General features: G+C 44.1%; 1 protein-coding gene across 1 annotated transcript in view; it reads left to right on the forward strand.

The window, feature by feature from the left end:
* The first annotated feature begins 987 nt into the window (after window positions 1-987).
* The window catches only part of rnd2 (Rho family GTPase 2), a 29,314-nt gene continuing 13,893 nt past the window's right edge, over window positions 988-16,408 (forward strand). The window contains exons 1-3 of the mRNA XM_037089885.1: window positions 988-1,312; window positions 1,394-2,022; window positions 2,480-2,567. Of these exons, the coding sequence (XP_036945780.1) occupies window positions 1,921-2,022; window positions 2,480-2,567 (190 nt within the window). The 5' untranslated portion in view covers window positions 988-1,312; window positions 1,394-1,920. The remainder of the gene's footprint in view (window positions 1,313-1,393; window positions 2,023-2,479; window positions 2,568-16,408) is intronic.

The raw sequence follows: 16,408 nt of genomic DNA on the forward strand, positions 1-16,408 counted from the left end.
TTACGCTCTCTAGCTGTCATTTTTTTCTCATAATAATTCTCTTGCCACTTGTAAATCGAGTGTGATGTTGTACCACTGTTGTCCAGCAGGCGTCAGTGTCGCTCTTCGGGACGTAACAGATGACTCAACAGAGGCGTCCTGTCCTGACCGGGCACGTGGTCCCCTCGTCATTTCATTATCTCATTCACAAAACCAATAACTCCTCAGCGGGACACTGCCAGAGAATATCAGCTGAGGGCACGGGCCCATAAAGAGAGCCCAGTCACCTCTAACCACTTAATTTGATGGAGTGTTTTATCTATGTACCCTGCATTTATTGTATATCCATTAAGAGGTCAGGCTGGCTCTCATTCAAGAAGTTTATGCTGCTCTCTCAACAGGAATATTGTTAATCAGGGATCACAAAATACCATCAGTTACAAATAAATAATGAGAAAAAAATATAATTATAATTTACACACTTTGACTTTCACCCCCACTTCTCCACTGTATCTGTTCAGTGAGTATGCTTCAACAAACCTCAGAGCTCCAGAGGTAATCTACCGAGCAGCTCGCTATAAATGCTGAGCCGAGATGTTTGTTTTTCTACACAAATTACATAAACATTTTCATGCAGATAGCCCCAGACACCGCTGGCCAGCAAGCTGACTGAATTTATATTCCACAAGTTGAAGATCGTTGTGTATTTCTTCACTTGTGGAGCCACTGACGAGCTTCTTGTGGGAGGCATCCTGAGAGAAGTGCTATCCATGTGGTCTCACCGGGCTCTGATGAATTATGAGTAATAATGGTACGTAAAGGATAAGTTCGGCCAACAATGGAAGTCCAGTCATTACCTATCATCCTCGTTTCAGTGGAAAATCAGGTAAGGTTTCATAGTCCTCAAAACATTTCTATGAGCCACACCTGAAAGAACTTCTCCTGATTGCTACACCTGATGTAATTAAGGTGGGCGTCTGTCTCTGTCTGTTTGCCACTAACAAGCAGAGTTTTTCACTCATTCTGATTTGGGCTATTTTGATTTAATAAAATATACCTTAAAATGTTTGCCTTTGCGCAAATCCCCATCTGGTTGCGACCTTCGGAGGCGGGTCGTAACAAAGTTCTTGAGGTTTCCAGAGATTAATCTGGACAGCTGTGTGGAGTCATTTTGAGGTTTTATTTACATTTTTTTTTTTTTTTTTTTTTTTTTTTACATTTTAAAACAAGTCCCCATCTGCTTCAGTTGTGTAAGAGAATGCTGTTTTACTGTGAAGCTCCAGAAATGTTTTGTGGATTATGAAACTTCACTTGTCTTTCAATCGACACCGGGGTGAGTAGATAATGACTCAGTTTTCTTTTTTGGATCAACTTTTCCTTTAACCTTTTTTTTTTTTTTTTTTTTTTTTTACAGTTTTCTCATATTATAGTCCTGTGGACCTGATGTCAACATAACATTAGAAATCCTTATCAAAGTCCCTCTTATATTTCTTTACACAGTGTTAAATTATTTGGAAGGGGCACAACAGGCGGCTAATATATAAGTTCCAAAAGCAAATATAGTCCAGATACTACAGGATGAGTTCTCTATAAACAATTGTCCCAAAGATCTTTCACTTCCCATAAAAGCAGCCTATTACAGTTGAGTGATGGGACTCAGACGTGTGGATATTAGGAAGGCGTGGCCAGTAATCAAAGTAGCAGTTTCCAGGGAGGGCTGTGCGCTTCCCTGCTCCCGGTTTTGTTTTGTTTTTTGTCAGTCTGTCAGCGGGACCTGAGCGCTGCGCGTCGGACGGCAGGAGCTGGATAAAGCGCACCGGCTCGGCGCATGTATTTGCTCGTTTTTCCTTTTTTCCCCCGTCTTCCATTCCGCGGCGGCTCGTATCGGATGCTGGATGCAATCCATCCCCGCGTCAAGAACACACCTCAGACGGACAAACCATGGACAGTCTAGGCAGCCGCTGTAAGATTGTGGTGGTCGGGGACACGCAATGTGGGAAAACGGCGCTCCTGCACGTTTTTGCCAAGGACTGCTATCCAGAGGTAGGTCTAACCAAAGTCTCAACTTAAGTCTCCCTTTTCTTTTTAATTTAGAGAGAAATGTGTGTGGAGCAGTCAGTTGAACTTGTTCTGCAGGTTTCACCCACCTGCTCTCATAAATGTTAAAACAAGAGGCAGAGGGGGAGAGTGAACTGTGATGAATGCCTGTAAAATCACTAGAATAGTCCTGTAGTATCTAAATGGACTTTTATTGTGTCTGCAGCACTGCCTATAAAACTTTAAGGCGTTGTCTTCCTCTGCTCTAACATCACAGTGTTTCTAAAACAAACCCACAGGGATTTACACTGGCTTCCCTGTGAAATGTATCTGCCATTGTTCTGCTTGCTGCATCATTTCAAATGTGATATTCACATCAGTCTTAATCTTCTGAGGTCTGTTTCTGTGTAAACACCGGCTCTTTCTTCTGCCAATAACGCCAATGAAATCCTGCATTTTTCAGAACTACGTGCCCACAGTGTTTGAGAACTACACAGCCAGTTTCGAGATAGACAAGCACCGGATTGAGCTGAATATGTGGGACACGTCAGGTAAGAAGAACAGCTTCATGTGTGTCTCTTAAAAAGCTGACATCACATCGATCCCACTCCCAGCCCCACGACCGTGGGAGGACTGGCTCCAACTCACCTCACCAACTTTTTTTTTTTTTTTCTCTCCCAGCAGTCATCTCTTTGACAAATTGCTTTGACCTTGCCAACATCACATGGATGTCTTTTGGTTTCAATTTTTTTTTTTTTTTCAGCGCAGGGCATCTGCTATTTATGATTGTTGTCTTTGCAAGAAACTCCGGTGCCATGCCAGCCATGTCTCTCAGTGCCTCGTGTTTGCATTCCTGCCTCGGCTGTCCACTGTGTGTGGCTGGCTCTTCCCATGCTCTGGCCTGGGGTCAGGCGACTGTAGGGGGAGAGAAGGGCGCAGGCGTGGATAATTGAGACAGGATGTGCCTCAAGGGATCAGTAACTGCCCTCATGGTTTGAGCCTGCTCATCAGAGTCTGACTGATGACATTTTATCACAAACACAGAGAGAAGTTTGGGCAAATCCTCCTCCAGCTGTCTGCAGAGTTATTACTGCAGATTTAAGAAATAATACCCCCACGTTCACTGGTTATGGTGACTTACCTGCTTATTACTGACAGTCTTAAGGTGTCTTAGTGTATTATTATATGTTGGGGCAGATACTTGGCATCTGGTCGTACTGCTGGTTTGTTTGAGTTTTCCTCCTTTTGAGACATTCTCATACTGAACTCTGATATTGTCAATAGTCAATAAAGGAAAATGTTGGGATTTTAAATGGATTCATTAAATCACATCAACGTATTGTACAAAACATGACATACCATGTTCTGATTGCATAAACTGAACTGACTTTTGGTTCATGAGAAGGAGGGGATGGTGGAGGAGGAAGACAAGACTGTTTCCAAGCCAGTGACCACTGTTCCTGACAGTGTTTATACATTTGTAGACTCGAAAGCACTGAATATTTTGAGTGAGAAGTCAGGACATTTTCCAGCTGTGTTCTCTGCCCGTCATCATGAGATGAATGACCATATAGCCAAAGTATGTTTCCATTTCTTGTTAGGTGTTGACCTCCAGTGGTAATGATTACAGCAGCAAAGGAGGAAGTCAGGTGAAGTGTTAGGGATAGATGGTTGGGTTTAACTGGCACAGAGGGTTAACCCAAACTATGAAGGTACAACAAAGGTCTTGTTTGCCTGTTGATGTTTTGCTGGAAAATTCACAATTCAGTGGTTAAGGTATGAGGATGTGTTGTGTGTTTGTGCAGAGAGAAGCAGGTCAATCCAAAACCACGATCATTTCCAAAACCAAACAAAGTTACAGTGTTGCCACAACCTAACGTTGAGAATTGAGCGGATTGCAGAAAGGTACATTCCTGACATTTATCCTGGCGATTGGGTTGGAAAATGTTACTCAGACACCATTTAAAGAATCAATAATATAAAGAGAGTGATGTTTGCATGGTTTACACAGCTGCCAACAGCATGTCTCTGCTTTAACCCTGAAAGAAATTCATTCATTACATTTGTTTTTTTCCACATTCCTCCATCGAGGTTTTCAGCTGAAAGTTTAAGTGACTTTCGATCTCGTAAATGTTGTTTCAGGAGCGTTACCGCGCGAAAGAGAATTCCTGAAGCGTTTAAAAATGTAAGATTGAAACATGCTGATATCCTCCAGAATAACAAGCGCCGGTGACGTCAGTGTGAAACATTAATGTTCCACAGAAAGGAATCCATGTCGGCAGTATTGTGCCATCATGAAGAGACTTTCTCTGAAAACAAATCATCCTTGCTTTGTCCGGTCAGTGACTTCTTATGTGATCCAGTGAGTGAATGTGCTTCTTGCTGGTTTTAGCCACCAGGCAGCCAGTTACATCAGAGAGGCTCCTGCATAGAAAGCCATGCAATTCTTTCATCCAACTTTTGTCAGCATGGATGGATTAACTGCTCTGAGCTACCCTGTGATCTGCATCCCATCACAGTCATCTCGGGCTGGAGGCTCCTGTCAGCTATCTGACCAGTGACATAGCCGGCCAGTCGGAGGACTGAATACGGGATCTTCCCAGGGGGATTTCCTTTTTTTTACCATAAACATTCCCAAAGCTAAAACTATCATCTGGGAGCGATGATGGGAGTTTTTTTTAATTTTTTTTATGTTGCATGGCCTGTCAGCGAGAGAATGTTGTTTTTTCCTTGGCCCTCATAAGTGACCCGGAGAGTAAATCTGCTCCGTGTCAGTCAGGGGTCGGGGTCCTCTGGGGCCCCGGGGGCCACAACTTAGAAGAGTTCCTTATCTCTGGGCTGTAAGAGCCTAATGCTGTAGTGGGAATATGATGCCTCTGTCCATCTTTAAAACCCTAAACCACCTTTGGCAGCGTGGGTCTTTAATCTTCATCCAGGAGCCGCCGCCCGGGCCACTACAAACACGACGTCACCCAAGCCACAGGGCAAGTGTGTGTGTCTGTGTGTGCGTGTGTGTGTTTGTGTGTGTGTGTATGTGTGTGGTGCTTGTGTTTAAAGGTCCTTGTGCAATTGTGCCATTATTCACTGATTCACAGCAAACACAGATGTTCATATTTTCTCTCAACAAGAAAAATAATTGGCCCACACTTGGATAAAAAAGGCTTTCATCTGAAGAAAATAGCATGTCTCCCCTCGTTCATCTTTCAGACACTCATTCTTTGTAGTACTTCACCCCCTCTCATCTTTCAGCTCCCCTTTTTGCTCTGTTTTTTTTTCTATTTTTATTTTTTATTTCTGTCATGTACACGAGCAGCGGCAGAGGCAGTCACATCAGTTTAGTGCCCAGGCTCTTAGACATGGTCACACTATCAATTATGACAGTGAAACTCAGACTGAAATCAATTTCTTTCAGAGGAATTGCTGCGATCAGTGGATTTACTCATGGAGGTGAGGCAAATGTGTTACGTGCTTTAGAACAGGGATGAACTTGGGTAAACTGTGAACTGTGATTTCCCTCGGTGGGCCACTTGAAAACTGTCTTGACAGGGCTGACCTTTCATGGAAAAGGGAACCGTAAAGTCCAAAATGGGTGAACCTATTATGGTACTTGTGTGCCAACAGAGATTTTCCCTTTGTATCCACAAAGTTGCTCCCAACAGTAAACCAGTGCAAGCACATCACAGGGCTTCCAGCAGCAGCTGTGTTTGGAAAATGAGGAAAAGAATTGTGCTGTGCCACTTTCTGTTGGCTAAAACTTTCAGGACTAGATACAGACTGATTTCTTTGGTTTTTTTGTTACAGGAGAAACTGATTAGTGGTAATTAAGGAGACAACATGTTCTCACTTCCACCTCGTCAGATACTGCAGCGTGGTCAGTGGCCTTAAGCTTTGAACTGTGATGCTGTACTTACCCCTTTAGCATCAGCATTGCATGTGAAGAGCTCCGTGTCTCAAAAACTACTTGCAAAGTATGGCAAGACTGTCAAAAATAAGAGCATGCTCACTTACATTTCACAAACAATGACATACTGTATTATGACTGTTGGACTATTCTTAATGTCACAACAGTCACGGTTTGGTCAAATTTAAGCAATAAAAACTACTCTGTTACAAAAACTGGGTTTAGGTAACAAAAGTACTATTAGGTTTAGAAAACATCGTGCTTTGCGTGAAAGTAACATTCAGTCACATCACTCACGTAACTAACTTTAAGGGATGTGTTTACGTACTTAATATATGTCAGCGTTAACAGCTGGTCACACAAACCCTGCCCTCCTGGGAGAACATCCTGTGTTTGACCAGCCATCCATCACTGACCTCCTTCCTATGTAGACTTTGTCACTCTTGATACTAATTTGCCTGACTTCCTCCTCCGCTGCCATCATAATTACTATGGCCAGTAGAGGTTGTCACTAAACGAGGAGAAAAGGGGTTGTAATAAGCTGCTTTCACAGTCGTCTATAGGGTCGTTTTTTTTTTTTTTTGTTTTGTTTTTTTTTTTTCTGATGCGGACGGCCTGGTGAAAAAGACACGGAATGAGACTGTGATTAGTGACTTCATAACAGAGAGAGGCCCTGCATCAGAGCCAGTGCAGCAAGTTTTTAATTAAATTATCTTAGCACCAAGCAGACTAAGCAAAAAAAAGAATATCAGATCCGATAATCATCCAGGCCGATAATTGGTCGATTCCTATTCACTACACTGGACAACTTCATTTCGACCTGACATTTGCATCAGTCAATCCTCAGCTTGCTCTTCCAAAGCCACAACCACTTCCACCGCAGATATACAGCTATTTATTTTTTTTTCTTCTGACATCCAAGCTTTCAGCCTCTTCACATAAAGTATTGTCTGCCTTTTTAATTGCTGGTGAAGTCTGCCTGCTGCGGTCTGGCTCTGTTCACAAAGAGTTATTGATCGCTTTCCGAGGCGAGGCTATTTAAACAGCTTGCGTCTCGCCTGGTTCACATTTCTCTGGCATGGTTAGATGTGCCTTGCCATTAAAAATGCTCCCGGCATTTGTTGTTGCAGCATGGAAGTCGGCCATTGATTAGTTTGGTCTCATTAATTCCAGTTCCTCCGCAAGGTCTACTCCTTGCAGGATGGGCGGGATCTTGGGGTGAGGTGTTTATCTAATTGAGGTCATTTACTGAGCACAGATCTGTACGTCTGTGCGTGTGTGCTGCAGCTTTAAATTAATAGGTATTTCAAAAAGCATTAAAAAATACACAGTGGGAAGCACAGGGCAAGTCTGAGATACGTTTTCTTTTTTAATGTTCTGCTCAGCATTCAGCTCCGGACCATCTAGAGAATTAAATCAATTAGAAAGTGATTAAATGGAATTCCAATGAGAAAAACACTGTATCTGTGTGCGTTCATGTTACACCAGAGAGCCGCCACATCCTCAGTGATATATGGCGTCGTCTGTTTCACTGTTGCGCGGAGGTGTGTCTCAATCGACTTTTAAAGCAACCCAAGCTGTTAAGTAGTCAAAATGTCAATGTGGTTTGGTGATAACTTGTCTGAGGGCCATTAGTGATTACTGTCTACACTCATGGGTGCCATTGGTAGTCAGCCAGTCTGGGTTTTTTTATCGAGCCTGAGGCATTAATGCACTCTTCCCCTCTTCCCAATATGGTAAGTTTGCCTGGGAAAGATTCTCTCCAGCTTTCGCCTCAGACTAATACCCCGCTAAGAGGAGTTCGTGCTATTTCTTTACAAGTCCAAGTCATGACAGGCCCGGGTTTCCCCAAACTTCTTACAGCAGCACACTCTCGTTTCTTCCTGTATCTCCTCTCCACTGCCTTTCTGATGCCTGACCTGATTCTCACATGAAGACTGGATCCCTTAAATTCTCCTCAGTCGTGACGGAGTGCACTTTCAAGTGGCAATCTGCAGGAATCGTGTTTTTCTTTAGTCTTTTGCTCACATCTTTGCTACTAATCACTCAAACTGTAGTGGGTTTTTTTCCATTGTACTTGCCAGGATCACTTGTCATTCAGACCATATTCTGGGAAGTTCTGTCGGCGAAAATGTGACTTTTTTTTTTTTTTTTTGTTGAGTTTCTTTGCCTGATTGGCAGTGTTGGCTATTGCCTCCCATTGTAAGTGCCCAATTCTTTCTGTATTTGTTTCCAAACAAAGTGCTGTTGCTGCTGCTGGGAGCATGAAACGCATCACTTGCTGTGCAGTGGAGGATTTTTCCTGCGGAAGACCTGCCTGACACTGGGTGTTCACAACAACAAATATAAAAACCTTTTCACGAAACGGGTAGTTTGAAGCCCTATTTTGCTGCACAGTCAGTGATGGAGAGCACAAAAACATGCATTTATATGAAAATGTCAGGTTGTGAAGAGAGATTCCCCACTCACATGAGATATTCTCTCAACATCTTCAATGTTTTTTGTTGTTTTTTTTTTTTTTTTAAAGGCTCATTTCTCACGACAGAGCTGTCTTTTGTTTTTTACAGTCAGAAGTATGTTTTTTTTTTTTTCTTTGTTTTGACTTGAGAGACGAATGCACGACTACAAGCGTGTAGCACCACTCCCAGCTCCGGCTCAGAGTCGCAGTCTGGCCGTCTTCCTCCTCTCACACTCGACTTTCATAACATTCCTGGTGTCTTTATGCTCTTTAAACTCCACATTCTCAGCGCGCTCGACCAGTAGGGCATCCAGAGGCCTGTAAAAACATGCTGAGTTCAGTTGGCTTTCCTTTTCCTCAACACTTTCCGCTTGATTAATCTTTAATAGAGAATGAGTGAGCTACAACCACAACGCAGAGCAGAAATAAAACCAACAGAACCCTCCACCTCTCCTCCCCGCTGCCCTCAGACTTATAGCACACTGGAGCCAGAGGATGCTCAGAAAAGACCAGAGTACTGATCAGGAAGATAACCTTATCTGCTCTTGGCTGTTACAGCTCGCCTTTCCTGAATCACTACTGTCATTTTAGACACACCGTTAAATGACTAAAAACCAAAACAGTCTCATGTTCCTTCTCTTTACCTCTCCCGGTTTGAGAGCGATGCAGTTGAGGTGGTCGCTACAAACTGCTGGAAAGGTGGCTGCGTACAAAACCACAGACCGCAAATATACCTTTTTTGTTTATTTTTGTCAGCATCCTGGAGGGAGGATGACGACATCCTTTCAACTGTTGTTCACAGGACCGACTATTTTGAAGCCTAAGCCCTGAGAGTTGTTCCTACTCTTTGACGAAGCAGCCCAGGGCAATAACTGCCTAAACGAAACCTGTTTTGATGATGCATAACAGGCTGGGAGGCACTCCCCTGCACTGGGGGGGGGAGAACAGCTGCATGACAGTTTCGGGTAATGAGTAAACAGAAGATAGTGTAAGCCTGGTGAAATGCTCTAACTCCATATAACTGTTTGTTACCTTTATAATTAAACGAACACACACACACTGAAGCAGCACCCTCCAGATTGTTTTTAACGTGTTATTTATTGATTGCAAACAGCTGATCACAGCTTCTCAGACCCCACGACAATGTCTTTGAATAGCTTTTTTTGTCCGGTTGACAGCCCAGAACTTAAACCACAGGAAGACAACAGCAAATCCTCACAATTTGGACGATGAAAACAATCGATCTTTAGCATTTTGCTCGATGAATAAATCTGTTACCATCTGTTCCGTCCATCCTGGTCCAGACTGAAATATCTCGAACACCAACATGATGGCTATCCGGAACAGTTTATACAAACAGAATAAGCGACAACAGCGACAAAAAGTTTCCAAGCCCCCGTGGTAATACGCCTTTTGCAACTGTGTTTTTTGATACAAAGTGGTGAACCTCACCCGTCTTTGCTTGTGGAGGACTGAGCACTCTGACACTCTGCTGATGATCACCTGTCACCAGTGAACCTGTTCACCTGTGGAAGCATCCAACAGGTGTTTTTGAATGTTACACAACTTTCTTGTTGCTCCCAGTGAGACCTGACTTTCCCTCTAGCACCATCATCAGGTTGACATCAGCGTCATAACACTGCTGTAAAGCCTCTCAGAGCCACTAGCATTCTGGTGACTTTTTAAAATAGGAATTCCTTTTAATTTTACTTGTAATTCGCAGAAAGAATGCAAAATAATTTGCCCCTCTGACGGGAACTTCTCAGTGATGATTGACGTCGGTGTGACCCTCTGTGATCGACAGATAAAAAATGATGCGGGAGCTTTTATGAAATGCATGCCCCTTTCCTTTGAAACTTTCTGTGAGAAACAGAGTATTTCTTTCTCGTCTCCGTTCCTCTTTCCCTCTCTCAAATCTCACAAATTGCCTCTCAGAGGACTTGAAAGTTTTTCTAAGTCTCTCACTCACTGAGAAGGACAGCGTACACTAGACAGCTGTACACCGCCATGAACAGGTTGTGATGACTAAAAGGGGGGAAAAAAGAGTTGAAACTTTGTCAGAAATTTGAAGAAATACCAGAGAATTGTGACCCCGGGAGGAAAACAGGAGAAGGCAATGAAAAATGGGAGTCCCCTGGGAATTTTGCAGGTTTTGGCTCGTGTGTGTGCACGTAGTAGAAAACAAGATTTCAAACAGATGCAGCTGTTGATCAGCAGTCAATGTCGGTATGAAACAGAAGTCAGTGAAACAGATTTTTCAAAAAATGTGAATCACCAACCACGAGAGGTCCTTGAGCATTCATGACTGTGCCAAGGAGATACTCTGCTGATGGTTGTAGTAGTGTACAAGATAAGATGAGGACAGACACACACACACTCACACACACACACAACCAAGTGCATTATACCCAGTAATGTTCGACTCTCGACTGCCATGTTGGATTTTTCCAGGGTTTGGAACTGAACGCTGACCTTTCTGCCAGGTCTCCACTCTCTATAGACAGTTACTGGAATGCCTGTGAAGGTATTTTTGGACAGCGGGGGGGAACCGTTCCGTCCTCTGTGGCCTTAGAGGCTCGACTGAAGAATCTCAGAGAATATATTCCAGCTCCCCCTTGACTCTCAGCCCCTTGGCGTCAGTTTTGGGATGAGCCCGCAGCCTCTCTGGCATGCTGAATTTTGATAATCCCAGGGATTACAGTTACTGGTTGGAGCCCACAAACGTTTTATGCACTAGAAATCAAACAGCAGGCACTGCGGGTGGTAAAGTGTGTGGGCCGTCATTGTGTGCTTACACAAGTCATTCACATCGCATTTTTATAGTTGAGGATTTTAGTGACTGTTTGCTTCCATGATGAGCCTAAAAATGTCAAAGACTTCCCTCGATTTTTTTGTAATTATTTGAATTCTCTCATCAACGCATAGATAGAAACATTTTGACACCAAATAGGAAAAAAATGTAAATGTAAGAAGCCACTGAGAGGCTATTAAATATGCAGGTTTTCCATTAAACAATTTCTGAAATGTATTTTCCAGCTCATGAAACATAATTGCTCTATAGACACACATGAATGCATACAACTAAAATGTCAGCTACAGAAATACAGACGCATGCACACCTCGTATTGTAAATAACTAATTACACTGGCCCTCCAAGAACAAATCCCATCTGTGCTCCAGTCATTCCCGTCTTCCCCATTTCCTCCCCAGCTCTAAACTTCTTGAATAATGATGGTCTCATGCACAGTGGCGCACTTCATTGCGCCCTGACTCTCTCTGAGTGGGTTTGTGTGACATTATGGAAACTCTGGAGGGCAGCCGGCAGTCCTCGCTGCTGGGCTGGATGTCTTGGTTCCTGAGCAGGCGAGCAGCTGTGCTCCATCCCTGGAGCTCAGCGCTGCGTGAATCATATTCTTAGACTATTACACAAAGGGTCAACAAGCTGAAGAGGAAATGGCTGCCCGTGTGTTACAGTAGCTGTGAGAGAAGATGAAGCAACAGTGGAAACTAGGAAGACAAGAATGGTTGAAGCGCATGAGACATGCCTTCTTTGGAGGTGGGCTGGCAGATACCTTTCTCCTCTGTGCTATTTACGCATCCCCTCCTCTTTCTCTTCTTAGTCGATGTTCTCCATCTCCGATAGCCCATTAGTCAAGGCGGCTGCCGAAGCGCCGCATTCGGGTCACCAGCAGTCAGGGGCCGTGTTAAGCAGGGGGTGGGCAGGAGAGCTGCATGAAAGCCAGCCAGCCACACTGACGGGAACACACAGGCTGTAATTACCGCTCAGAATATCTCCTCAGTGACGAAATGAAACACACACACACACACACACACACACACACACACACACACACACACACACACACACACACTCAAACAGACACCTACTGTGTACTCGAGCACACACAAGGGCCAGGATGCCATCTGGAACCCAAAAGCATAAGTCCAGTTTTTACATGCATACAAAACGCACTGAGCATCATGCATGTCCACACCGGGCATAAACAATAAAACAAGCACTCCTCAGAGGCCCCCAGAGGATACAGCTCCCTCTGATCTCTTATCTCTTCCAGAGGAGCCTGTAAATGGGACCGTGGATGCAGCGATGAGCCGAGAGCCGCCACGCATTCCTTCAGCCCCCCCATGCACTGTCAGCTTAATGCTGAGCACCAGGCAAAAAGTGTATAATCTGCTTAAATAGCATGTCCACCGCTGAACAGAACTGCACACTGCTGATAGGCCGTGCATGGCTTTTACTTAGTTAATGTGCCAACAGAATAATCAAAGCGATAAGTTATTAGGGAGTGAACATTAACTGGACAGAATTAAAAGGAGCCTTTTGGTACGTTGCGTGGAAAAAAAAAAGAGACCACTTAGGGCTTTTGATGAGCTCATACTGACTCCGATTACGAGCTCAGTCTTAAGCCTTTGCCATGCCGCGCTTCCTACGGAGGAGGATGGAGCTATCATGATGACTGACATCGAATCAAAGGATAAAACGAAGATATGAAAGTGTTTTGTTGGCAAGCATAAAAGGCTAGAAGAATACAGAGGGGCAGATATGGGAATGAATTGTAATTAGCAGTTTGAATGCACAATAAAGACTATTATTTATTATGATCTGATACAACTATCTGGGCCACACTCGGCTCTCTCAGCGTTTATCTGATGAAGATAATGCAAAGTACAAAGACCTCACATTCAAACCAAAGAAGGACAAAAACAGCGGAGAGTGTCACACCACAAAATAATTCATTCACAAGTGAGCAAATGTGCATATTATTTAAATCATACGATATAACGTTCTGTAAATACAGGAGGTATTTAGATATGTGTTGTCCATTGTTGGTTGCTTTTATATTATGATATGTCAACTTAGGAAAACAAAAACAATTTTAGATACCTTGAAACTAACTTTTCAGTAGCTGCACGCTAAGTTGCCACCCGAGAGTTTACACGTGGTTTCTAGACCTTTTTTCCTCTGAAAACGGCCGCCTGCTGTTGCCCAAAACGACACTTTGAGAGTCGTTAGAGTGAACCGAAACATTAAAGCTGTGGCAAGTCAGCAAAACAATGAGCTGGAACTATCAGTAAAGCTCCGCTAAGCTGAAGCGAGCAGTGGATTTATTTGATAATTCTCTGTAGGTTCATCAAAAATCCTCTCTCATGTTCCCATCTGATTTGTTGTTATGATGGAAGTATTGTTTATGGCTGCTTTAATTTGAGAAAAAAAAAAATGTGCGTAATGAATACCTACAAGTGCGTGTTTACATGTGTGGGCGTGTGTGTGTGTGAGTGGGTTCGTGTATGGGAATTCCAACAGTTTCGACCCCTGACCTCGCCTATTGTTTCTCAGCTGACCAGAGGCGTAATGGGGGCCGACACGGGGCGCTGGGGTGGGAGCCGGGGCACAATAAGGCTGGAAAGCGGAACAGCTGCTTGGACCAATAGGCAAACAGATTGGGGGAGCGAGGAGCTGAAGCGAGTGAAAGCGTTGGGGGGGTGGGTGGGTGGGGAGGGTGCTGCCCTCGGAGCATGTTATAAGAGCAGCAAGTGTTCACTAGATTGAAAACTGGAAAAGGGGGACAGAAGGAGTAGACAGAAGGAGAAGGGTACATCTGTGCTTTTCCCACCCCCACCCACCACCCCACCCTTCCGGGCTTTTTGTTGTAAGTAAGGTTTGTTGGTGGAACCCTTGGGACTTGACCTACTGCGGTCCTCTGGGACGCAGGCACACAAACGCCAACTGTGTCACACTTTTAAACTGCTGCCGCACTCCTGTTAGTGCCACACACCGAGCGACATCGGGCGATATAAATAATCCTGTTGGGGATTTAATTCAGTGTTTGGTCAATTGTATTAAGAGATGGAGGAAGCGCTCTTTACTTGTGCGACCTCTGCCTTCGTTGACCTGAAGTAACACGATCTATGGCTCGATGCAAATGAGCAGGATGTTATTGATCCTAAATGGAGTTACTTCAAGGGCACATGGACTTGACCAGCGGAACGTGGCGCTTCTATATGTGAATTTTTAAAGTGTATTCTCGTTTTACAATAAATGAAAACTCTGTTTTTGGGTAAAGTGCTCGACACGGTTGATCACACAGCTTCCAGTTTACTGTGAAATAATTGGCTCCCAGAGATCATGAAATGAAAATGAATAGATACACAACAAATGATACGTTCAGTCCTGCTCATTGGGGCTCCCGTCTAGCATGTTTTCACTGCCTCAACAAACCTCCTTTCTGAATACCTCCAGAAACACATTATGTGTGTTTGGGAAAACTGATTTTTACAAGAGAAGAGACAAAACCTGATGCACGCTGGCACTGAACCAGGCAATAGTTCCTATTCAGCAGCAGCGAATGCCTCAGTCACCCAGTCAGACAGGAAACCCACCCAGGGAACTGTGGCTCTGTGATTTTTTATTTTTTTTTCCCCGAGTCCAATCCCTCTACTGAGCGCAACAGAACCCGCTGCAGCGCCAGCTTTGATCAGCCTACTTCAAACAGCCACACTGACTGGTTCTGTTGCTCCCCAGGCTAGTGCTCAGTCCCTCTGGCCCCCCACCTCCACGGGTGCAAAACCCTCTCAGCATCCGTCTGCAGCCCATCCGAGCGTAAGGGGATACAGGCAGAGAGGCCGTCTTTCACCTCCATCTTTCACCCCCACCCCCCACCTCCGCCACCTGCACCTCGCTCACACACACTCTCGACAGTTCCCATCATTTATGGATGACTTTATTTATAAACAAGATCCAGCGTGCTCGCTTTCTCACTGCTGCTGATGCTTTTGTGGAGGTGAAATTGCTCCTGAAGTAGTGCCATGCCTCCCTGTTGGCCTCCCTGGGGGGGTTGCAGAGTGGACTGGGGGATAGATAGCACCATGATAGGGGATGTGTTTGGATGGTTGGAGTTGATGGGAGCAGAAGATGTCCTGTTCCACTCACAGGTTTTTCTTTCGTGTGCCGCCTGAATATTCTCGCTTCATAGCAGACAGACAGCTGTGGACAGAAAGGACGCGGTCGGAGTTATTACAAGTCTTAATGAAAAATCCTCGAGCGGGAGTACAAGTTTCGAAAGGAGAGAGAACGAGATTGAAATGATGTGTAGGAATGGGAATAAAGGATGTGATCGCTGCTGTTTTACAGGTGAAAAGAGATGAATTTCAATACTCCGTGTGAGTGAGAGAGAGATGGCGGGTAGTTATTGAGGAGGGCTGGGAGCTTTTCAGAGAAGAATTCAGTGTGGCATTACAATCGCTTGGTCAAAGAAACTAGACTTTCAGCGTTGGCAGGAAACATTTTGGCATTTTCTCAAAGCCTGTCAAAAAGACTGCTGTAAAACAAATACAATGCTCAAAGCAGCTTGTGGTTTTCTCAATTACTTGCATCCTTGCCAAATGGAGGCACTGTTAATAAGCTGCAGGCTCAAAGAGGCACCGCCAACGCAGTTTTAACCAAACATTCTCACCATCAAGTATAAACTTTGTTTAACTGAGAGTTGATTAAAATTCCTTTGTGCAGGATAATGTCTTACTTTAAAGGAAGGATGGTAGTTGATGACGACATTCGCACCGTATATTGTGTATAATTTGCAGTTGGCATGTTTACTGTCCGACACAGAGCGGATGACGATACATTGCATCTGATTCTAAGTGAGGAATTTCAAGAGACGGGCTTACGTGCATGATTGGTGATGTCACAAATAGTCAGCCATTGCAATATTCAGCATTGAAAAATGAAAATCGGACATTTTGTTGAAAAACTATCCTAAATATTAAGTGTTTGGTTACATTATACAACTATCAACATGACGTTTGCACAGTGCAGCAATCAAAGCCAAACGGTGCTGTATTGTGGTCAAAAGACGAATTCTTTCCTGAAGGCTGAACTGGTCACCTTTTCAAACAGTGAAACTGGATCCACCCCCTTTTCTCCTCTGTCTGAAATCTTTTGCTATAAATGCGTTGACGCTGAGCAGCCCGACAAAGAAAACACACACAGCTAAAAGACTTGCAGTGTGTGCCGGGGG

This window comes from Acanthopagrus latus, chromosome 23 (genome assembly GCF_904848185.1).
Source record: "Acanthopagrus latus isolate v.2019 chromosome 23, fAcaLat1.1, whole genome shotgun sequence".
NCBI classification, from domain to species: Eukaryota; Metazoa; Chordata; class Actinopteri; order Spariformes; family Sparidae; genus Acanthopagrus; species Acanthopagrus latus.